Genomic DNA, 23,423 nt, shown 5'->3' with positions numbered 1-23,423 from the left:
AATGCCTTGTCCAAGGGCACTTCAACGGTGGTAATTTTAACGTGTCGGATCGCTGATTCGAACTGGCGACCTTCCGGTATCTAGACCGCTCCGCAATCCACTCGGCCACCAGTAAAGGGAATTCAGCTGATCATTTCAGTGTAACGGAAGTGACATCCTTGTTCAGTAAGCCATGAGTAGACGTAACATGTGAACATTGAACTTAGCCAAAGATTCTCATAGATGTATTTAATACACATTGGAACTCAGTATATGACAATGACAATTAGATATGACATACTTAACATTAGCCTAAGCTTTAGAGTCTCATATAGATGTATTTTATCGATTCCGAGATTGAATATGTCAGAATCGATAAAATACACTTTTTTATTTTTCCTTTATTTACCCAGGGTAGTAGCTGAGTACAAGTGCTCATTTTCAGCAACGCCCTGCACATAGAAACACACAGACAGACACACAAACCTGGGAGCTGACCAGTACCACAGTCTTATACTGTTGGCCACTAAACAGCTCCACTGGAGCAGTTGGGGGTTTATTGCCTTGCTCAAGGGCACTTATGCGGTGTTGGGTGAGTGATGAGTTGACCAATCACTTCCTGACCCAGATTTTTCCTGCCCATCCAGGGAATCGAACTGTCAACCTTTCGGTAACAAGGGCGCTCCTCTAACCACCATTCTAAATCCATTCCAAGCATTAGTTTTGCACGAAAAACACTCCTTGGCCTAAAAACGGCCACAGCCGTCATCACAAATGTGATGAGGTCAGCCCATTGTGGCTATGGTCGAAATTAGGCCAAGGAGTGTTTTTCGTGCAAACTAATGCTTGGAATGTATTCAGAATCATGAAAACCCCCTCGTTTGACATGTCACATGCAACTTAAAGTATGATGAAATTTGGAAAATGTTACCTTATATTGGTCGTCTATGGTTTTGTATACAAAAATGGCCATAACTTTCCGGCAGAGCAGACCTCTCATTCTGTAGAAGGGCTACAGAATGAGAGGTCTACAGAATGAGAATGACCAAGTGAATAGAAAAAACACAAATAAAAAGTATGTCATGACACAGGTTAATCTCTATTCCTTGAGCTTTTGGGCCTGTGGCTCCCCGGCTATGCTGGAAAAAGTAGCCTACTCACAGTATCAATACTGTCTAAAAGTCCACTGTTCAAATTTTACTTGAGTAAAAGTACAAAATTATTGGTTTCAAAATGTACTTAAAGTACCAAAAGTAGCCTGTCGTTGTGCAGAATGTCCCATTTCAAGTGTTCAAATGAAATGTATAAAAATCTTTTGATCTACAAGCTCACAATACATTGCATCGCGACACATTGTGAGCTTTTAGATCGGCAATTTTCAAATGGCCACACACGCCCTTTCCCCCACTTGTTCACACACATGTGCTCAGACTCCAACACTGTCGAAAGGCTGTGCTTGTGTGAACATAGGCAGGGTGTGTGAGTATATTTAGCTGAGATTCACAGTGTCAGGGGAGGAGTGTATACCTACCGTATATACTGTATATGAGCCATCAGCCATAGAAGCCATAGAAGATGCTGTAACACACCATTGTACTCTGCAGCATATAGCTGGCATTGTGCCCTAGCACTCGGGACCAGCAGGCAGCTAGAGGCTACCATGACTATCCACACGTACGCCTGCCAGCAACCACAAAACACAGTACTGTGGCACTGTGGCAGAGGCTAAATGGTGGGCAATACAAGGACAGGGAGAGACATTTTCACAGCAATCACCCACTCCTCACCCAGACCCACTTATATTTAGTCTACATCATTTAAAAATATATATAATGAAATAAAGGAACTATATACAACATGCATCATATTGTTTATTTCCCTCAAACATATTTCTAATGGTTTGAGCCTAAATCACAACTCTGATATAACATCTGCTCCATGGCATTTCTTTCTTGGCTTGGAAGCAGTTCATGGGAACTTCTCCTTTGGATTACATACATGTATAGGGGCATTAACTTCAATCCTCCCGACACTAAAACATATCGTCATTACGTCACCATCAAAAACCAATTACACCCTGGCATTGGGTCCTTTAACCCACATCTTTATTACGTCATCATTGAGAGCTAGTTATACCAGTTATACCCTGACGTCATATGCTGCTACGATACATACGCATCAAACGGGGCATACGCAAAGTAACCACAGTATACCGCTAATCAACTTACAAATTACATATACGGCATTTCCTTTAAACCAACACGATACTGATCGACATATATGTCACCAAAGCCTAATAATTCAATATTTCAAACGTTCTTTCACAGAGAAGCTGAGATTTGACAGTTTGTAGCGGTCGACAGTACTTGCGCGCTCTGCTTGCGCACTAGTAGGCCACTAGGCCTACTTGTGTGCAACAAGCAAGTAGGCACTCGACAGAGTGCAGTTCTACTGTAGTTATTATTATTATTATTATTATTACCCTCTATCACTAAACCGGGTGAAATTCACCCAAACACCTGCCTGTAGACAAAAACAGGGATGTGGGCAGGGAAACAAAGCTACCTTGTCACTGAGCATCATTAATGAAGCTAATGAGCTACCCTAGGTCTAAGGCTATGGTCTAAGGTCGACTCCAGCCTGCATCAATACGGGATGTTTACTGGAGTGTAATGCCCCCTTGTGGCGCAGTGCAGGCAGGCAAAGAACACAGTGATTATATTTAATAAAAAAGACTAACATTATACATAAAATAATATGACAAAATGAAATACATGAACATGAATAATACAATTTTATTGTTTTTTTAGGTTTTCACGTGAAGATGTGTCATAAATGTATACAAATAAAGTAGAACAAAGTACTAGAAAGGTATAAATTAAAAGCACAATACAATAAAAACAAAAACAAGCAGCACATCATGGAACTATGGATACACTGCTTCTGATTCTGCAGAATCAGAAGCAGTAAGGCTATGGACCAGAGCTAGATACACAACACAGTTAGATCAAATAAATATATGCGTGTATTACACACAACACATGGCACATGTTTTTTTAACTATATTTAAATTCCCATGCATGAACTAGCTAATTGTGAGTAGGAAATCTATAATGAATCATAATAAAATAAACAACCAAAAATAGGGGGCGGCTTATCCTAAGGCACTAATCCAAACAGCATTTTTAAATTTGGTATTTGGGTGAAACAAAATGTGTTGCAAAGCCTGCCACCTGTCTTCAGGCTGATATTAATATATTTAGTTATAAGATTCATTCCATTCTACTCCATTGAATAACTGGACTGGATTTCAAAGCAAATATGAAACCCATTTGGATTAGGATCAGAGAAGTGTTGAATTCAACAAGTATGTGCAGTGTTATATGGCTCAAATGGAAGGGCTTCAAGTAAACCTGAAAGTGTGTGTTGCCATAGGTTGGATTTTACCAGCGAATTAATTCATGCATGCTCATATAATGTATTCGTTAAAAACATAATTGAAAAGTCACCCCATGCAGCCCAGAAGAATACATTCACAAAGGTTACAATTAGTGGCCAAATGGTAAAGGCTAAATGAAGAAAATGTGATGGAAAACGTCATAGACCTCTGCAGTCTGTGGTGCATGCATGGACAAACAAACAGTCAAACACCGAGACGTCTCAACACAAATATTCACCATGGCGACGCTGCGTGACGGAATCAAGAGTGTGTCCAAAACACCACCTGAAACATCACCCATATTTTCCAAGAAGTGTCAAAATCAAATAGCCGGCCAGCAGCCCAGCCCTACAATTTACAAGCAGGACACGCAGCTAATGTCTCAATGTCGGGGATCTTCGAATAAAGACACCAAACAAGACGTTTAGACATGGAGAATTTTGCTTTAGCGTCCATTTACCTTCTCCTTCTAATTCTGGCACATTTTGGCACCGGACAACACCGCGCACGCGAACGTATTGGACCGTGGAGACAGAGAATTCAGTGGGAGAATAACGGCCGGGTGTATCATTTACTGAGCACGGGGACTGAGTACCGCGCACCTGCTCAAGCCAAAGGGCATCCCCAGGTCTTCTTGTCGACAAAAAGGAACCGACAGCAACCTGTTGTAGTGAGCAGGTCCTCCAGGACCAGATCTGTGGGAGAGGAGGAGAGACCCGGGGCTCCTTCTCAAATAGTAAACGCGCGCCGTCAACTGGACGCTTCATTTCTCGGTGCTGATGCTGGTCAGTATTTGCTCGCCACGGGCGCACGAAGTCAGCCTCAACCGCTCATGGCACCCACGAGGAACAACATTGTGGTTACTGGATACCCCGGAGCGGGAGCGCACCGTTTACGCCAACCCTCATTTAATACCACCGCGCGCACACTTGCCGCCATCCAGGAGTTCTCGGGAAGCGGGGTCCCGAGAGGAGGACGAAGCCCCACCAGGGCCACCACGGGGGACGTTGGTCCGACGACGGCTCCACCGCAACAGGTCGCCGCGTCATCATCGGTAGGATCATCAGAATTTGCGCGCAGTAGGGACACTCGTCTGCGAACAGAGCATCGCCACGAATCCACAGCTCAGCCACCTGCCACGGCTCCGTGGGTCGGTAATGTAATTAGGGACACCGGTACCATCCGACGACGCATTCACCAGCCTTCTAGTTTAGGGGACTCTCGGGGTGTTCACAGAGCGCATTCTTTAACCAGAGTTACCAGACCCATACCGCCGTCCAATGTTTCCCCGGTGTCCAATAACGCCGTGGAGACGGATTTCCCTCGCCCACCCCCCGAAGCGACAAGGACAGCGGACGGAACAATAAACGATGAGATCCGCGATGCACAGATCAACAATCACAGGAACTCTGTTTTCTATAATGTGTACCCGCCAGGCGGCAGGAGCAGGGCACCGGCAGCGCGTAATCCACCCGGAACGGGCTATGGCACCAGGCTCTTCCACAATGGTATAGCAGAGTGAAAGATTTAAAATGGAAAGATATCAGTTTTCAACATTAGAAATTGGAATATTCTCCTTTACTATACACGTCTCTCTGAGTCTAAACAATAGTGGATCCATTGTGTTCTTCAGGTCTCCCAGATCTGGTTCCTGATCCTTATTATATCCAAGCTGCAATATACATCCAGAGAGTGCAGATGTATGCCCTACGCTGTGCTGCTGAGGAGAATTGTCTGTCCAGGTAACTCCATATGGTGCTATGCATTATGATTATTCACACTTGGTGATAGTTGTGATATTTTCATTAGTGTTATAAATATAAATGTTCAGGTCGTCGTGACACCATTCATCCAGTCAAGAGAGAAACGTTTTGTTTTCATATAAACGATCAGCACTTTGCAAATCAGTGAAATAATGAATCACAGAATGTTGGTTAATATGAAAACAATAGGCCTATCTAACACAAAACAATATCCTATTTTTGTTACTCTTGTTCTGTATATGGCCACATTTGTTTCAAGAACAATTTTGCTAAATCATCTATTTTTCTCTTTCATCATTCGTCATTCTTTTACTGCACTGTTTGGTTGTTTTTATGTGTGCAATTAAACAAACAGTATATAAATAACAGTATAACAATACCCTTATGACTTGTGTTGAAAATATCCTAAAGGTACCAAACTGGATTTACTGCGCTGGTCTGAACAGCCACTCTGCCAAGTAGAATGTCTTTAAAGGAAAGACTGTAGAATCCCTTAAGTAAATGTGGAAAAAAAAACACTAGTTGGACAGGGTAGACCCAGCTGTCTTATTATCCCCTCGACTTCTCTGTTGGAGGTCTGCGAACCATCACAGTGTGGGGGACCTGGACTACAGGGTTCTGCTCCGTTTCCCCCAGAGGGTAAAGAACCAGGGAACAGCAGACTTCCTCCCGGTGAAACCCAGACATGAGTGGGAATGGCACAGCTGTCATCAGTGAGTCCAGTCACCACTCACCACTACACTGCAGCCTGCCATCACCTGTATGCATGCTGTATGAATATGAATGTGTTGCAATTGGACCTTTCCATATACTGCCTCTATGTGCACCATAATTATTATGGTGCACAGAGGCAGTATGGAAAGGTCTTGTGAATACGGTAGTTCTTAAACTCAAACCACACCAAAGGGTCGGGTCAGAACAAAACAATTTTTAAGGTCAACCACACCAATGCAACGAGTTGCAATGGTATGGTTTAATCGTTTAAAAAAAACCTTTAAAAAAGGTTTTGTCCCGACGCGACCCTTTGGTGTGGTTTGGGCTTCATAGTCTTTTCTTTTAAGTACCAGAGTTGGGTTGCCACGTTAAGTCAAATAAAGTGCTAATATAACTCAGTGTACAAATGCATGGAGTGTACAAATGCATGGAACCTTAAGGGTTCATCTGTCTTTCATACTGTATAACAGACAGACTGACCAGTCTCCTACTCTCCTCTCACCTCAGACACTACCACAGCATGGAGGCCTTTCATACTGTATGACAGACAGACTGACCAGTCTCCTACTCTCCTCTCACCTCAGACACTACCACAGCATGGAGGCCTTCAGTAACTATGACCTGCTGGATGTCCTTACTGGCAGGAAGGTGGCAGAGGGGCATAAAGCCAGCTTCTGTCTGGAAGACACTTCCTGTGACCCAGGGATACGACGGCGATTTGCCTGCACTACTCACACACAGGTTGGTCTGCCTGATGTCTCTGTCAGTGTCCATTTGATATGAAACAATATTAATAAATAAACAATCAATTAATTAATCGTATAACATTTGCATGAATGTGTATTTCTGTCAGGGGCTTGGTCCGGGTTGCTATGATATATATCATGCAAACATTGACTGCCAGTGGATTGATATTACAGATGTGCCACCAGGAAACTATGTTCTCAAGGTAGGACTGTAATGGGGTACAGTGGGAGATAAATATCATCATTAATAACATACTGATAAGCTTCGTAAGGAAAATGTCAAAAGACTCAAAAGGCTAGCTGCTTCAAAGACACACTGTATGCTGTAAGACAGAATAGAATACAGTCTCTCTCTCTCTCTCTCTCTCTCTCTCATTTCGATCCCAGGTGACAGTGAACCCCTCTCAACTTGTCCAGGAGTCAGATTTCTCCAACAATGTGGTGCGATGTGACATCAGGTACACCGGGACCTATGTTCAAGCGAGAAACTGCAGGATCACTGTGTAAGTCAGACACAAGTGTGAAGCTCTTTATAATGAGGGTCAAAAGCATACATTGTGTGACAGAGCAACATATGATTACTTACACGCTACTCTATTGTATGTTCCACAGAAGCTAACTTGGCTGGTGAGGAACATTTTCTACCATATACCTGCATGCCCAAGCTCGGCACATGCAGTCAATATGTTCTTCAGTGTAAACATTTGATCAGAACTTCAGTGAGCAATCATTCATCATTTCCTGCTAATAGTATATACTGTATGCTATTAGCAGGAAATTAATAATGACTGCTGTGCTGTATGTGTATGTATGTATGTATGTATGTATGTGTGTGTGTGTTAATACAGACCTTAATATTGACATTCACAGTATGACTGAGTCGGTGCTTGTTCTGAAAAGAGTTATAGAGGTGCTCATGGTTGGTAACATTTGGGCTACTGTGCTCAGACTAGAGTAGTACCATTAACCATTATGAGAATCAATACTCATGCATGTACTCCCACATACACCTTTCTTTCTGTATGTAAGATTCTGTGCATTATCTTATAGACTAGCCATGTACTGCTAAAGCATAATGTTCAACAATATGCTGATTATGTATAAATAATGTTTGTAAGTTGTACTTAATTTTATACGGTTGCATTTTATAATAAAGTTTGACGTAATGTTTTGAGACCTGAATGCCATTGAAGACTAAAGCCTTATTAATTTTCTCTTATAATTTAATGATGGGAATTAAGCTTCACTGACTATATAATTGTCAATGATGTCATTCCACTTTTCACTCACATTTAACAGGCTGTCTATGGCACTTTTCTAAAATGATCTAAATAAAACTGCACATCTCAGAGAAATGCATGAAAGGGTACCACTTAATGCATTACGTCTCTCGGAAATGGAGGAGAGAGCATGAAAGGGCTACACAGTGTTTGACATTTTTCACCAGGGTACCTAACGTTATGCTATTTGACTTAACCAGAATGACTGGAAAACAATCTGTGCTCCTGACTCCATGTGTGCACTGCAAACATTGAAACTTGGTTCCATTTGTACATTCTCAGAGTTAAATGAAAACTGCATATTTTAGTGTAGTGTCTAGGAATTTCTGACCTGTCTTTATAGTCTGTCTAAAACGTCCGTTTAGAATAACTAATAACATGGAATATCTCCAATTTGATGAGATGTACAAAACGTTGACTGCTTACAGTGACATATTTTTCAGTCACCCAGTTATAGCTTCCAATAACCTTTGCCTTTTGAGGACGACTACACATAATGGATCAAATTAATTGAAATCTAATTATGTATTCAGCATAGTCAAGGAAATACAATTTCGTTGTGCAAGACCTCCAAGGTAAATTCAATTCAATTCACAATGGAAATGTCAAAAGGCCAAACATGAGTGTGCGTGGTTGTAACATGTAGCCCTCACTATTTGTGATCACATAAGACCTAAGCAGGGACAAAGATTTGGCATGAACAGGATGAGTCTGGGATGTTTATGGGAAGTGTAGGCAGACAGGTGGGTGCTGAGGTCATGGAGTACAGTCTCTGTACTGTAGCTCTATGCAGCATCTGTCTAAAAAGGTGTTCATTCAGCTCTCACATTGACTCAGCCACTGAATCAGACTTACAATAGTCCAGCTCATAGCTCTGTCTGGGGAGGTGTGAGATACTTTCTCCATCATGTGGCCAGTCAGACTGCACAGTCAAATCCTCACGGTTAATGTATAAATGTAACCACATTCACCCTGACGTCTGAATTAGTTTTTGTCTTCTTCTTATTTCAATTTGTTAATAAAATAGCACAGCTACAAGCTCAATGCATCGCAATATTATCCGTAGATCAGCTATTTTCGAATAGCCAATGTAAGACGGCATAAGTGGTCAAGAGTGGAACCTATGTAACCCAACAATCTCAGATTTACAAATGGATAAATGAACATGATGATTTTTACTGTGTAATAATGTGTACCACTAGACTTGTTCCTGGGAAAGACTGGGGTGATTGTTTAGCATGGGTGAGGTTTAACACCTGTGTGCATTTTCTGTTATACATTCAGAGGGGGCAGGCATGGATACAGGAATTAGATTAGTGTCAGAGAGATTAGGTGCAATGGCTATGTGTGTTACACTGGGTGCATGTGAACCCATTCTGTAAACCCCTTCTGTCATGCTCTTATCCAAACATGGCCTTTTTTTTATCAAGCCCACACCATTTTTGGGGTGGAGAGCCCCAGAGGTTTAGTTGCTGATGTGAATTTGAGTGTTACTGAGGGTCGGGTCAGTCAGAACATCCACTGCCGGGGGAGTTTGCTCAGGGCAGGCTGACGTGCTAAGCCTCCGGAGCGTGCATGGTGGGCAGAGGTGCCCTGCCTGCCCCCATGCAGATGGCGGGGAGAAGAGAAATTCCACAGTTACGCAGTTGGACAGGAAAACCTAGCCAGAGACTGCTGAGATCAGCAGCACCATGGCTATACACCATCCTTATCATAGGCTGACTGTGTCTCTCATGCTAGTCCAGAGGCCCAACTGTCTCAGACTCCCAGTCAACAAATTCCTAGAGGCAACTGACTAGACCATTGTGACACCTAATTTTGTGAGTTGTTCTAAACCCCTGTTTATACTTCACCATACGACCAAAAATAGCATGTCTACAAGGCTTGTAGATCAGCAATTGTCTGTGTCTAACACCTATCACTGTATGACAGAGAATAGATTACTGTAAGCCTACGTTTGTGACCTGTCCCCATTAATCAAATAATTGAATGTCAAAATGATGTTGAATTTCAAAACAGAATTTGTTCTTGGAATATGGTCTGTGTTGACTTTGTATAAATGGAAGATCTGTCGGTTTACAAAGTTTACAGTGACCATGTTTGTATATGAAAATGTTGGATTCGAAATAGGACAGAGTGTTTTTCACGACTGTTGGGACTACAACATAGCTGAGTGTCTGACATCTCTAAAGAGGAAACAATGTTTACCTGGGCAGGACAAGTGCTCCTTGGTTGGTCAGACCCTTTACACGTCATTACACGTTTAACAGGTGTTCTGTTTCAGGGAATGTTTGAAACAGAATAATGTGTACTGCTTAATGGACCAGTACTTTCCCCTCAGAGCTGCTGTGCAAACACCATAATAGTCCATAGGCCATCAGAGTACATGCACACTCATTTTGAACAGAGTGAAATCCTGTTATTCTATTATTCTTGGGCAAGGAATTGGGTCTGGAAAGGGGGGTGGGGGCGGCATCCGGATGAGACTGTGAATGGAGGAGTCAGACGGGACAGAGGGGTGGAGGAGAGTAGAAAGAGTAGAAAGAGAAGGGAAGGGTAACTGAACTGAAACAATCTTGTTATTTTAACATTTTAGTGTTCAACATTTTAGTGGTCCTTGTTCTCTGTGAATAGCACATATTAATTGATTTAATTAAATTCTCATATTTATTTATAATACTAGAAGAACAGAGCTAATGCTACATCTCTACAAGCCAAACCATGTGGACATTGAGGATGCTTGCTGTTAAGAGACTATGGGATGCACCCATTAAGAGACTATTGGTGCGTTCACACAGGCAGATTAAACAATGCAAAAACGTGTTGTGAGCAGCTACATGCATCTTTGCGCTTTTGCCACGTCATGTCGCTGGCATCCATTGACAATGAATGGTAGACTGCATAGTTTAATCTGCCCCGTGTGAACGCAACATAAGGCGTGCACCCAGAGTCCTCAGTCTCTATTCTTCTGGCTTCAGCCATGTTATTGTCTTTTCACACCATGATATATAGTTAACTATAAGCTAACCTTAACCCTTTGTAGTCCTCATGTTCTTCTGAACAGTATGGAGGAGGGATCTCCCATTTGGCCTCATTACCTATTGGGCGGAGGAGAGGAGACTGCTTTGCTTGGAAGTTGGAACTATACAGGATGCTTTCAGCCTTGTATAGTTAGGGAAAGTTAGCAAAGTTAGAAAGAAAGGGCCACTTCACCACTTTTCAACCTATCTTAATATAATAGGTCCTCACTAATAATCATGAAAAAATGGCGCAATTTTTTTTCTACTCTGTGTCTCATAGGAGGGCTGAAAGGCAGTTCAGAAACAGTCTTCCAGTGACATCATCGATGGGGAATACAAGCTAATAGAAACGGCAGGCTTTCTAGTTCTGAAAAGTTGCAATGCGAAAATGGAAGCCATCGTTCTCACGATAATGAAAATCTAAACATTTTTGTAAAAAGAATCGGCCTAATGATGATGTCACTGGAAGACGGTTTCTAAACTGCCCACAGCCCTCCTATGATACACGGACTGAGTAGAATAAAATCGTGCCATTTTATCATGATTATCAGGGAGGACCGATTATATGAAGATAGGTTGAAAAGTGGTCCTTTAAGTATATCAACATGAGGAAAATGAACTGCTTCATCTAGATGATGGCAAAGAATCGCCCAGGACACATGGTGACCCCACCTCCAAACGGCACGTTATAATACTTGCTATAATACTGCTTTATAAAAATCAGTTTTCCTGCTCCCATCTGGGTTTAGAAAGTGTATTTGAATGAAAGGGGATCGGGGTAGACCTCTGGGTCTCTCTGAACAGCCATGTAAGGGAAAATACCCACTCTGTCGCCCTCACAAATGGCGTACTCACATCCAACCGCCATCTTCAGGATCATGTTCTGAATATGTTCTAAAGTCTAGTTTTGTACAGGCCTCTTTAAAAACAGCCCCAAAGGACAGGGGGTCAATGAGAAACATGTAGTAAAACCCTCCCAGCTGTACCGTGAAAATGTCCCCATACTCTCGCTTCATCCTCTCCAGAATCTTTGCTGTGTCCCTGCGAAACGTCTAGGACATCCGACATGGCCCAGCCAGGGGATAGGTCCCCTATACAAAGGTGGCTCTCTGGGGCACCGCTGACGGAATGCACCTAATATAATCAATCCTCCGAGTAGACAGGCCAGCAAAGCAAACAGGATTGACAGCAGGACACTCATGACTTGATTGATTGAAATATTTATTAACAGTTTGCAGAAGTACAGTACAATTCAAGCACAACTCAATACAAAGACACCTTGTTCAATTCATCAAAACATTTAGAGACGTACAAATATACACTTCTATAAAGCCGAAGAACAGAACAGGAATTCATCATAAAGGAGGTAAAAGGGAAAAGAAACATATACAGTCAGGGGGAAAAGGGGTGGGTGGGTGGATTCAGATTTTACGGGGGCCAGTTTTGAATTGCAGCCGTCCGTAGGTGGCCTTTGAGAGCTGATTTGAAGGAGTCAAGGGATTTGCATGTCTTAATGACTGTTGATAGGGTGTTCCACATTTTGGTGGCATAGGAGCGAAAATAATTTCCCTTGTTAGCGCCGAATCTGGGTTGCACATGGTTTGTTGCACTCCCTCTGGTGTTGTGGGTGTGGACTTCGTTAACATTAAGGAAGTATTTGGATTTTGGACAGTTACATGGGTATCTTGGTGGTGTATCGAATCTTGTGGACCAGACCCATTGCAAGATGCTGTACTCCTAAGCCATTCCAGTTTGTCTGGAGCCTTGTTTTAAGGGCCTTTGGGGTGCTGTGGTACAAACAGCACCTCAAAGACTCTCCTCTTGCAGGCACAGCACAACACAGGCTTGATCTGCTGCTTGGTTCTCTGCTCAGTTACAGTATGAAGGACAAGTCAAAAAATAAGTTACAGAAACGTTCGCCATATGGGGCTTTTTATTTGCCAGTAGGCTATTAGGTGAGTCCATGTTGAATTGTTGATTGTTATACCACAGGCTCAAATTTCATGTGTGAGGCTCACATTTCATGTCCTGAACTACGTACTGCACTCAACCAGACATATTTTAAGCTTAGCATTAGTGTTTTCTATATCTAAGGCTCTGGTGTTTTCTAGCTGATTAGTGATTAAAGTCAGATTGTTTGGCGAAGGGTGTGTTGTCAGTGTTGGTCTTATGCCACCACCTACTGGTGGGGAGTTGTTATTGAGACCGTGTGCGTACCGTATATGTTATTTCTAACCTTATTCTCAGTCAAAACAGATATAGCCTACGAATACAAGAACCAGAGCCATAAGAACAGCCCCACTGAGCGCTCGGGGTGAGGTCGGCGGAAAAAACGAGGGCGAACGTGTTTTTTAGCATTCCGGAATCCGGATACCCTTCCCTGTGTTGTATTGTATTGTGTGACGACACTCACAGTCGACCCACATACATATCTGGCAAGCCCGGAGGTGCTGGTGTCAAATTGGTCCCACAACACAACTGCAGAAGGATGGCGCTTGAAATGAACCTTTATGCTCACAATGTGGTCTCCCTCTTTGTATTTGTGGTAATATCGACATTTGCTTTGGCAAATGCTTCAGAGCAAACGAAAACAGTGGAATTCAATGTTAAACCAGGAGGAGTGGTGTACACCTTCGCTGAGGGAATAGTAAGTGATTCTTCTGTCTCTTTTATGCCATTCGGATTTTCAAGAACCGATGCTGCGACGCATTCTGTATTCATACTAAACTCACACATCCAAATGTAACGTGTCTACAACATCTAGTAGGGCAGGCTACTGTAGTAGGTACACTTAAACAGGCATGGTCTCTAGCTGGTCCTTCCATAGTTAGAATGTCTCGAAATTACAAATCAAATGGCAAAATACAAGTCAGTCGTTTGTAATAGCTTTATTACTGCAGTAATAGCAGCACAAAGCGTGATTTAGATGTAGCCATATTCAAATCGGTCGTGCTTAGTATTTTTTAAAATTTGTATTAAAAGTAGTAGCTTTTGCTATAAAATGCTGTCGTCGCGGTTCGATGAGGGAAGGAGCCAAGCCGTTGAGAGGCTGACACGTCGTTGCCAGAGTGCCACAAGGGCGTCATTCATTGGTCCAGACTCAGAGGCTTGATATACTTCGTTGCACGCGGTGTCGCGCATCGACAATGGCAGATCTACAAGCTCAAAAAGCGTCGCAGTACCCATAGATATTATAACCGCTCCTATCCAGCAGAATAACAAACGCTCCAAATGATATCTCGAGGTTGTTTATTTCCCCAAGACAACGTGAAAAACTGCAACACAAAACATAACAATATCCTTTTAAACACAATGAAACATGAAATATGAATGTCCTTGTTGTCAGTCAATCATGATGTCCGTATTATATATAAAGAAACGTGAGATGTACACAAACAATTAAACTGTTTACAAACAAAGAAAACAACATGTAACATACCGTGTGCGCCTTCTGCAGATTATTTTAGGAGAGTTACTTTATCTTCTCTTATATTCTCTATTTAAAGACACTCTTTTTAGACGTGGGAAGAGCTCCATTGCACCACTGAAACTCAGCTTGTTCCGAGTTCAGCTCACACAGGTGCAATTAATGCAGCCTCACTCTAATCACAGGGCTCTGCTCCTGCATGCCCTTCTAGGTCATAATGAACAGCAATAAGGACCAGGCACCACACACAGCATGCAAATACAATATGTTATGTACCCAAATAAACATACATATAATGTTCACATATTATACATTTTCAGAAAGGTAAGCAATAAAATAGAATATTACAAAATACCCATTGCTGGGACAGCTACAGATAAGAAAGCCTTTATACATATCTATGGCACGTCCCCTGTGAGCTTGTAGATCTGCCATTTTCAGTGCGCAACCATTAACAATAAGGTTTTAGCAGGACCCACCCATCTGTTATATCCCGTATGGCGTATGCAAGTGACAGTGTTTATGATTGATTGATTGTCAATTTCTTATTCTGTAAATACAGAACTTGGAACCTGCCTTGGTGTTATTTAAAAAAAGAAATAGTTACATAATTATATTGCCCATACATACACACCAGTTATCATTCAAATAGACAGCCATGGAAAGGACACTGTGGCTCTTACTTTTTAAATAATTATAACTCCTGGTTAATGCAGTCTACCACGAATTACACATTTACCTGTATATGCCATTGTTTATAAGTCCTAATAGTAGCCTACTGTATGTTCTACTTCCTCTGTTATAGCAAGACTATGAGTGCTCATTCACATATGCATCACAAGGGGGAACCAATGAGGTACCATATCAACTTTCTTTCTCACACACAACCACATTCTCTCCCATTAAAAAATGTTTAGCATGTCAACCAATCATCCTGCAGTAATTGTAGTTATATATATAATGTCGTATTATTATTGTTGTTGTTAATGCATTAATATTGATTACTGCTACAAAGTCTACCTGAACAAAAATAAATGTACTCGCATACCCACAAGATGTAACAATAAAAAAACCTTGATACTTGTCAGATGATGTGAATAATATATTCACATGATGATAATTATGTTCTGTCATGTTGAACAGCAATGGCTGATGAGTGTGGGACTGAGTGATGATGACAGACTCTTCTCATGCGCTTTGTGGAGGTAAGCTGTAAATATTGCATTTACTGTATATAGCGGTTTCATTCAAAGCACTTTACATAGATTGTGCATTACATTCACCCATTCATACACCGATTGTGTGTGTGTGTGTGTGTGTGTGTGTGTGTGTGTGTGTGGGGGGGGGGGGGGGGCACATGGCTGAGGCACAGTGCAGACAGGAGCGCAAAATGATCTAACGTTTACAATCTGTACTCCCAGAGTCCCATTGATGCTCCGATCACCATATAAAACTATTATGCGTATGCCATGTTAGCTATAAAGTTTATAGATCATGCTGAGCTAAACGTGTTTAATTTTGTATTTAGATTTAAACAGGATGAAGAAATCTCCACTCGGATCCCCACACACAGTGACAGCCCTCCCATGTTTACGCACAGACAGACTGTGCGTAAACATGGGCACAGTCTGTGGTGTTGTGTTACTACCTCACAACCACACACACACACACACACATACACACACACACACACACACACACACACACACACACAATGCATTGTGATACAAGGTTGCATTATAACTTATTCAGCACTTAAGCCACTGACCCAGACATCCAGTCTTACAAAATCTGTGCTCCTCTTTTCCAATGCATTCATTATAGGATTTAATTTAATTTCTCTTTTGCCATAATCAAATCTCAATGTTGAGCAATGACATATTACAGATGTTACAATGTTGCAATTGCTCAGGGAGGTTCAAATGTCAGATGTCTGACTTGATAAGTGTACGGTCAGTGTGGATGGAAATTAATGTTGATGATAACAAATGCAATTTTTCTTATCTGCCAGGCCCCAGGGAAAGTCATACCTTTTCTTCACACAGTTCAAAGCTGAGCTGAAGGGAGCCAAGATTGAATATGCCAACGCATATGTAAGTACTGGGTAAAGGGAGCAACATTGTTTTAAGGCTATTATGCAAATATAGCCGGTTACTGTCAAGGGCATTCCGAAGCCCGCTATTCCGACGCACTCAATACGAACTCTAACCGCAAGCGGAAACCAATTAGTCGGAATGATGGTTGTGTCGGAATGTTCCCAATCTAGCCTACTGTGTATTGACTATAGGCTGTGCCAGTTTTTCCCTTTGTGAAATGAAAGTTTGGCTACATGGCAATGTCTCTTCATCAATCACTGACTGAAGTGTAATTGTGAAGCCTGTTAGGTGCCCAACTGCCTATTGCTTTATACTGAGAGTGAGACAGCACGGGTCAGTTGACTTTTACGTTTTTGTTGTGTAAAATTCAAGGTTTACTTTTTTGAGCCTGAGAATCCACTTAAACACATAATGTATAATTTTAAAGAGTTGTGGGAACCAATTATTATATCCTTGATTGGCTACATATCAGATCCAGCATTTATTACCCTGCTTACAACAAGGCCTGCAGAATGTAGAATCAAGCAGATTAACAGAAACTTGCTCCTTGGTTTTTACCAACCGGGTATTCCTAATTTTGTCATTATTGGCAAACATTTTTGCAGAGTAGATCTGGCAGATGTGACATTGATGTATAATAAGACCCCTGGAACACTAGCTTTTGTTTTGGTTGAGTGGCTGTACTAGACTAGTGAACACTTCCGTTCCATCGCATTCCGAAATCCAAAATAAGTTGGAAAAACCAAAGTAAATCACAAGTTAGCAAATATTTCTGCTTCGTATGCAAGCAATAAATCATCCGCTACTGTGCCAACAATTCCACTGACAGGACAGGAGATGCACTTAAAGTAACTAAAGTCCCCTTTCTCCAGTGGGGGGAAAATTACTCACATTTTTACTGAGTAAAAGTCAGGAATTCAAAATGTACTTACATATCGGTAGTATTGGCATCAAAATGTACTTAAAGTACCAAAAGTACTTATTGTGTAGAATGTCCCATTTCAAGTTTTGAAGGGTATAAACCTCTTTTGAAAATAGCAGATCTACAAGCTCACATTGCGACGCATTGTGAGCTTGTAGATCGGCTATTTTCAAATGTACAGGTGCTGAAGTATATATTGTAATAATAATAAAAATCTACAAAGTAACTAGTAACTAAAGTTTTCAAATAAATGTAGTGGAGTAAAAGAAGAAAAAATTGGAAATTAAAGTAAATATACCTCAATATTGTACTTAAGTACAGTACTTAAGTAAATGTATTTAGTTACTTTCCACCACTGCCTTTCTCAGTCGCTCTACTCAGTAGAGCGACTGAGAAAGGCAGTGGTGGAAAGTAACTAAATGTAAATGTAACGTAGTATACTGAGTGAGTACATTACTTTACGTTACATTTACACATATGAGGTGGTCTCAGAGGGATGTATATATTTGATGGTGACTGCTGACTGTGGTCCAGCTGGCACACAATGAAATAATCGGACTTCCCAGAAGTTTTTGCAAGCTCCCGCATTACAAACGGGAGGGGCGAAACAATGAAATGAATTAAAAACGGAATGTAAATGTCTCTAGATCTGCAGTGCCCAACCTGTGGGCCATTAGGGTATTGCTAGTGGGCCTCAAAAGAATTAGCAAAACACAAATATTTTAATGATAACATAATTCATTAAAAAACAATCTTATTGTAAATGTAAGATTTGCGTGTCTTGAAAACATTTTGATCCTTTCTGGGTATTCTTGAGGTTTAACCTGAATAAGAAGAAATGAAAAAATCTGCACACCATTGATGCTCCCAAAATGTCTTTACTGAATGGTACCATTCAGTAAAGATATTTTGGGAGCATCAATTGGTGTGATTTCTTCATTTCTTCATTTATGACTTTATTTTGATCCAGCACCCAATCTATATAGGTAGGTATAGATGTGTTTGTTCAGCCTCCCCTACTTAACCTGAATAAGACCCAGAATGGATGAAAATCTTTTTCAAATAAAAAGAGAGTTGCAACGAAACTACTGTGGTTTGCAGGTTGGCTCGGTACCAAGATAGGGGGATGTGTGTACAATTGATCACAAACGGTATGTTTTATTCCCAAAGGCTAAGAGCATAGTGTGTAGTACAACAAGTCTTTTATTCCTATCCTTCATGTTGAGACCCAGGCACCCAAATAAACTGAACTGGAACATCAAATAGTCTTTCTGTTTGATGAAAACAAATGTTGTAAAAGGTGTTAATCCACAAGGCATTTGGCAGAAGTGTGTACAGTACTGTACAATGGCACTGAAATGTGCAACCTCCGTTTCCCTTGAATCTGACTTCTGAGTCCCTGCCCCCCCCCCCCCCCCCCCCCCCCCCCTAAAAACACACACACACACACACACACACACACACACACACACACACACACACCACCAATTATCTCCATGGAAACCTGTAATCACCTAATTGCGATCCTGTGCATTTTTAGCGCAATTGTCCACTGGTGACTGTTCTAGCTAAATCTCAGCTTTGATAATCACAGACAGTAAGTCAAAGCAACAGTACAACCTTGTTTTTTTCTTCTCCTTCTCACCTTCATTTTATTAGTATATTCTCCAGTGGAATATTCATTAGGCTTGGCACAAGCCTTAAGCACAGTCAACGTTATTTATTCACTCGCTGGTCGTACATAACGTCAGTGTGGTGGTTGGTTCGGTAAAGCACAGTACACCTTGACATGCCTCACTCCTCAGTCAGGAGTCAGGACAGCTCTGACACCTTGTCATCAGTCTGAGCGAGCACAAATTCCTCTTCCATTCCAGTGCCGTGCCCTGCATGGAGACACAAACACACAGAGAGCAACTTCTCTAAGTGATAGGATAAAAATAACTGTCCTTGCCAGCTCTCTCTCTCTCACACACACACACGCATGCACGCGTGTGCGCCCGCACACACACACTCAGAATCTCCTTGACCTTGTCTCAGCCCACGCACACACACCTCTATGCCATGCCTGTTGGAATCAAATTGTCTCCTTGAGTGCCTCCTCTTTTTTTACCCCTCGCTCATTCCTGTGCTTTTGTGCCCCCCCCTCCCACACACACACACACACACACACACATCTCCTGCTGTGTGTGTGTGGGGGCTCTAGTCACAGGCGGCGGTAGGAGGACAGAACGATGTGCCTTTGAAGCCGGAGGAGTTTTCAGTAGGAGACTCTACAGGTGAAATTACTGACTGTACTGTTGTTGACTTAATGTTAGCTCTCCCTCGCTTGTCAACATCATCTCTCACTGTATTCTCTACTGCTTCCCTTGTCTTATAGCTCAATCTCCTGTTTCTTGTTAGCATCTCCTGCTTTCCCTCTTCCTCTGTTCATCACTGTCTCTTTCTCTCTCTCTCTCTCTCTCTCTCTCTCTTTCTCGCTACATTTGTGGGTTGGGATAGAATACTATCTCTGTACTGGATTGTTGTTACGCTGTGGCACCAGTTATGTACTAGAGCTACAAAGAGTACAAATGATAGTACCATAACTTTCATTCAGAGACTAAATTGGAAGCTTTTATGAAGATTACTGTGCATTGAATGATCCCTGCATCAAGACTTTCAGAGTACTTCAAGACATATTTATACAAACTAAATAAACATCTATATCTGTCGATCTGTAGCCAGGATGTTAATTGAGACTTCTTTTTTTGTCATCTTTCTAGTCCCACCCTTTCATGTTCATTTTTGTTTTGTCCTAAGTTGAAACAATTTCTGGAAATCAATAATGAAAACATTTAAAATTGTTGTAAATGTCAACAGAACCTTGTTGCCATGTATCATTTGACATTGGAGAGAATTTGCTAATCTACCTGAAGGTGTGCTCAGAATTTCTGTGCTATTTGGCTTTCTATTCTTTTTTTAACCCACTGTATATAGAGAATGGATAGCGCTGACATTACAGCCTTATCTTATAATATCGACCTCGTTGTATATTGTATATCTTATTTACATGTTTATTACTTGAAAACCTTATATTTATTTTAATCTTCCTTTATAGTTACCCAGACCGATGGAAAGTTCCGGGCTGAACTCTCAAAACTGACCCTCATTGGCCAGACACGACATGACGAGCTGTAGTTGGGAAGGACCCCTAACCTAACTTTGGTCGTATTGACCAATTGGAACATTTGAGGAAGCTCTGAGGTCGGGAGCTTCATGCTCTGCCTGCCTCAGTAGATGGAGGAATTGTGACGGAGAGCAATTATTGTGCAGTGACAGCCAGAGGTTGGATTGTGAAGCTACTTTACTGTTGAATATATCAGCACTTTGTTTTTTACAGAACAATAATTTCATGTTATGTTCTCTGTGAAAGTGATTTTTCACAATGAACAGGGAACACATTACATCGAGCCTCAATGTCCTACCATAAATTATGCTGTAATACAAAGTGCTTTAAGTATCTGAGGCTAAAAGCTTTGCTTTGGGGGAATCTTATTATATTGTAGGACCAGAGAGAATGCATAGAGGATTGGTCTTAAGATGAGGATGTATAGCTAGAAATATTTAGTGTAGCAAGGGATTTATTCATCCTACGTTTATGCCTGGGGAAAGTGAGTAATCTCCATCAGCGTCATGTGTCCCAGAACAATTACAATTTTCACTTGCTTTCTTTTCTTCCTAAGTTGCAGAATGATTAACACTGTTGAGCAGATCACCACAGTCCCTGTCTTCATCTTTCTCCTTATCTCTATTTCATTCTTTTTATCCGCATCCCTTCCAGACATGCTCTGGGGCAATCCATTTGAGCCATATCATCATTCAATGCATAGATTCCCCTCAAGTGAAATGAGAAGTCTTAGTGAAAATTGTTGATGGGAGATGTATGTTGTCAGGGGGTTGATGGCATGAAACCAACCAATCATCGCCAAACTGCTACAGCCCTTTGAGATATTGGACGTGTCAGTAGTGTCCTGAACCTGGCCCTCTCGTGTGCCAGGTTATATTTCTGTAACCCATTAAAACCTTACAAATGTCTTCTAAATCAGTTTTCTGAAAAACGTATGTTGCTATATGAGTGGGTTGGACCCCCAAGATGATATGGATTTGGCTGCGGAACCCATCTCAAATTTCTTTGTTCCCCAGAAGCAAAGATTGAGTTAAAATGTTGGCTTTATAATAATCAACGATTTGCACAAATTCAATTGGTTTTAATGGGGTAATCTTCCTCACATCAATCCAATTTCCTTAGATCCACACAAGCGTTCAGAGGGATGAGTTCTGGTTTGGTATTCAGTTTGAATATTTTGCTAATTGAAAGATGTGGATGGATTGTGAGAGACATACCATGTTTTGTCTGGGTGAAGAGTGTCTGTCTAGAAGTGATCCTCGGCAGGGACAGTGACATCCCCTCCCGTCACTTGCTAGGCTCCCTCTGGGGTCACAACAGGAAATACCACAACCAATTGGGAATGGAAAGACACAAGATAGACGTTACACAATTTTGTGTTTTTTGGTTGTTTTTCTACTCGTGTTCTTTTGTTCTGATTTATGATTATGTATGATGGATGTTTCAATAAAATCATGTTGTCTCTTGCTTGGATGTAATGGGAAGTTTTTGTTTTGTCAGTCAGAATCCGATTTTAACATTTGCACAATTTGTTAAGAGGAAGCATAAAATGAGAAGTTGAGTGCTATAGCATAAATTACATAATAATCACAGCAGTGGCAGAGCTGGGTCATGGTGAGGTCCCTGACACGCGTCTATTAATCCACAATCATCTCAAATCCCGGTGCTAATGGACCAAATGAAACTGCTATTGTCTATTATAAGAACTTGTGGTCAAATAAAGGGCCGGCCCTACATACAAATGGGATAGAATGTGCATTCCATCATGTATTAGAGTTTGCAAATGTATACTAATGAAACTAAAATGTGACCACACAAATTGACACTGTGATCTAGCAGAAGGTTACACAAGATAAGATGCTTCCATTGTTTCTTATTGGGTTTGGGGATAAAGGCTTTGCAGGGGAGATCTAGTGAATCCATGGGTGTGCATGGGAATGTATAGAGGGTGTTCTTACAGGGCTTACCGAGCCAAGAGGGATTTCTTCATCTTATGTTAAACCCAGGGAAAGGTCAGTAATCTCTATCGTCTTTTCAAATTAACAAAGGTGTCGAAATCTTTGACGCAAGGATGATGGTATATAGTGCAATCACAAATGTCCTTTGGCTTCTTTTTTCTGGGGTGAGGGTTCTAAAAGATTACACTATTTCAACTACGGGTCCTCGCACCCACACGAAAATAGACTATTCCACTGCCTATTATAAGTACTTTTACTACCTCGTACATAACTACTATGGCATGGCTATAGCTATGATATAGCACATTTGGCATTGCACATTGTGTGTGTGTGTGTGTGTGTGTGTGCGCGCGCGCACGCGTGCATGCATGCCTGTCTGGAACCTTTAAGACACCACATAGGCCACCTTTTCAGAACAAGGATTCACTGTGGCACCACGAAAATATATTGGTGCGTAAATTAGTCTCCAATGTTACTACAATACGTCTTTATTTGCCAATGTTTCGTTCTCCCATGGAGGCCGTGATCTGTCTCTGTACTCTTGTCCAAACCTTAAGCACATCATTACATTTCACCATCTGGTACCAGTAGGCCTACTTAAACGATGTTTACTTCCAACTGCTACAGCTACGGTATGATCATCAAGGAGGGAAAAACAACTAACACTGTCCAACACTGCCTGAAATTATATTGGCATCCATTCCAAAGAGCCCTGATTAGAACCATGTTTCACAGCCCAGAAAGAGTTGTGTTTGAGGTACACGAAATAACCACAAGATGGCATTGAAATGAACTACATTATATTATGTACACTCATGGCTTGATGGATCTCATTGGAGAGGGAGCTAATGGAATGAGTCATCGATTTGCTCTGGTAAATGACTGTAATGAGTCTGGCCAGCAATCCAATGTG

General features: G+C 41.5%; 2 protein-coding genes across 3 annotated transcripts; both read left to right on the top strand.

The window, feature by feature from the left end:
* Positions 1-3,783: 3,783 nt before the first annotated feature.
* loxl5a (lysyl oxidase-like 5a) lies at positions 3,784-7,797 on the top strand. 2 transcript variants are annotated; one of them, XM_080769944.1, is made up of 7 exons: positions 3,784-4,926; positions 5,052-5,160; positions 5,757-5,894; positions 6,540-6,636; positions 6,749-6,844; positions 7,029-7,144; positions 7,254-7,797. In XM_080769944.1, exons 1-7 carry the CDS (start codon positions 3,849-3,851, stop codon positions 7,258-7,260), a joined length of 1,641 nt encoding a protein of 546 aa, XP_080626070.1. In that variant the 5' UTR covers positions 3,784-3,848; the 3' UTR covers positions 7,261-7,797. The 2 variants fall into 2 exon arrangements, with proteins under 2 accessions (XP_080626070.1, XP_080626069.1); XM_080769943.1 differs by having other exon boundaries at positions 6,480-6,636.
* Positions 7,798-13,278: 5,481 nt separating this feature from the next.
* Positions 13,279-22,019, top strand: mydgf (myeloid-derived growth factor). Its single transcript, XM_080769558.1, has 6 exons — positions 13,279-13,588; positions 15,174-15,224; positions 15,512-15,573; positions 16,380-16,461; positions 19,590-19,662; positions 20,484-22,019. Exons 1-6 carry the CDS (start codon positions 13,430-13,432, stop codon positions 20,561-20,563), a joined length of 507 nt encoding a protein of 168 aa, XP_080625684.1. The 5' UTR covers positions 13,279-13,429; the 3' UTR covers positions 20,564-22,019.
* The last annotated feature ends 1,404 nt before the right edge of the window (positions 22,020-23,423 follow it).

The sequence above is a fragment of the Protomyctophum bolini genome, assembly GCF_963924005.1.
Source record: "Protomyctophum bolini genome assembly, chromosome: 8".
Classification (NCBI taxonomy): domain Eukaryota; kingdom Metazoa; phylum Chordata; class Actinopteri; order Myctophiformes; family Myctophidae; genus Protomyctophum; species Protomyctophum bolini.
Note: the sequence above shows the minus strand (reverse complement) of the source record. Positions and strands in the feature narration are given on the sequence as shown.

Excerpts from the sequence above, each read along its gene's own strand:
- loxl5a (XM_080769943.1), top strand. The coding sequence starts at position 3,849 with ATGGAGAATTTTGCTTTAGCGTCCATTTACCTTCTCCTTCTAATTCTG. Across the intron at positions 5,161-5,756 it reads GAGGAGAATTGTCTGTCCAG|GTCTGCGAACCATCACAGTG; the intron begins GTAACTCCATAT and ends TCTCTGTTGGAG. Across the intron at positions 6,845-7,028 it reads CAGGAAACTATGTTCTCAAG|GTGACAGTGAACCCCTCTCA; the intron begins GTAGGACTGTAA and ends TTTCGATCCCAG.
- mydgf (XM_080769558.1), top strand. The coding sequence starts at position 13,430 with ATGGCGCTTGAAATGAACCTTTATGCTCACAATGTGGTCTCCCTCTTT. Across the intron at positions 13,589-15,173 it reads ACACCTTCGCTGAGGGAATA|CAAGACTATGAGTGCTCATT; the intron begins GTAAGTGATTCT and ends CCTCTGTTATAG. Across the intron at positions 16,462-19,589 it reads TTGAATATGCCAACGCATAT|TCACAGGCGGCGGTAGGAGG; the intron begins GTAAGTACTGGG and ends TGGGGGCTCTAG.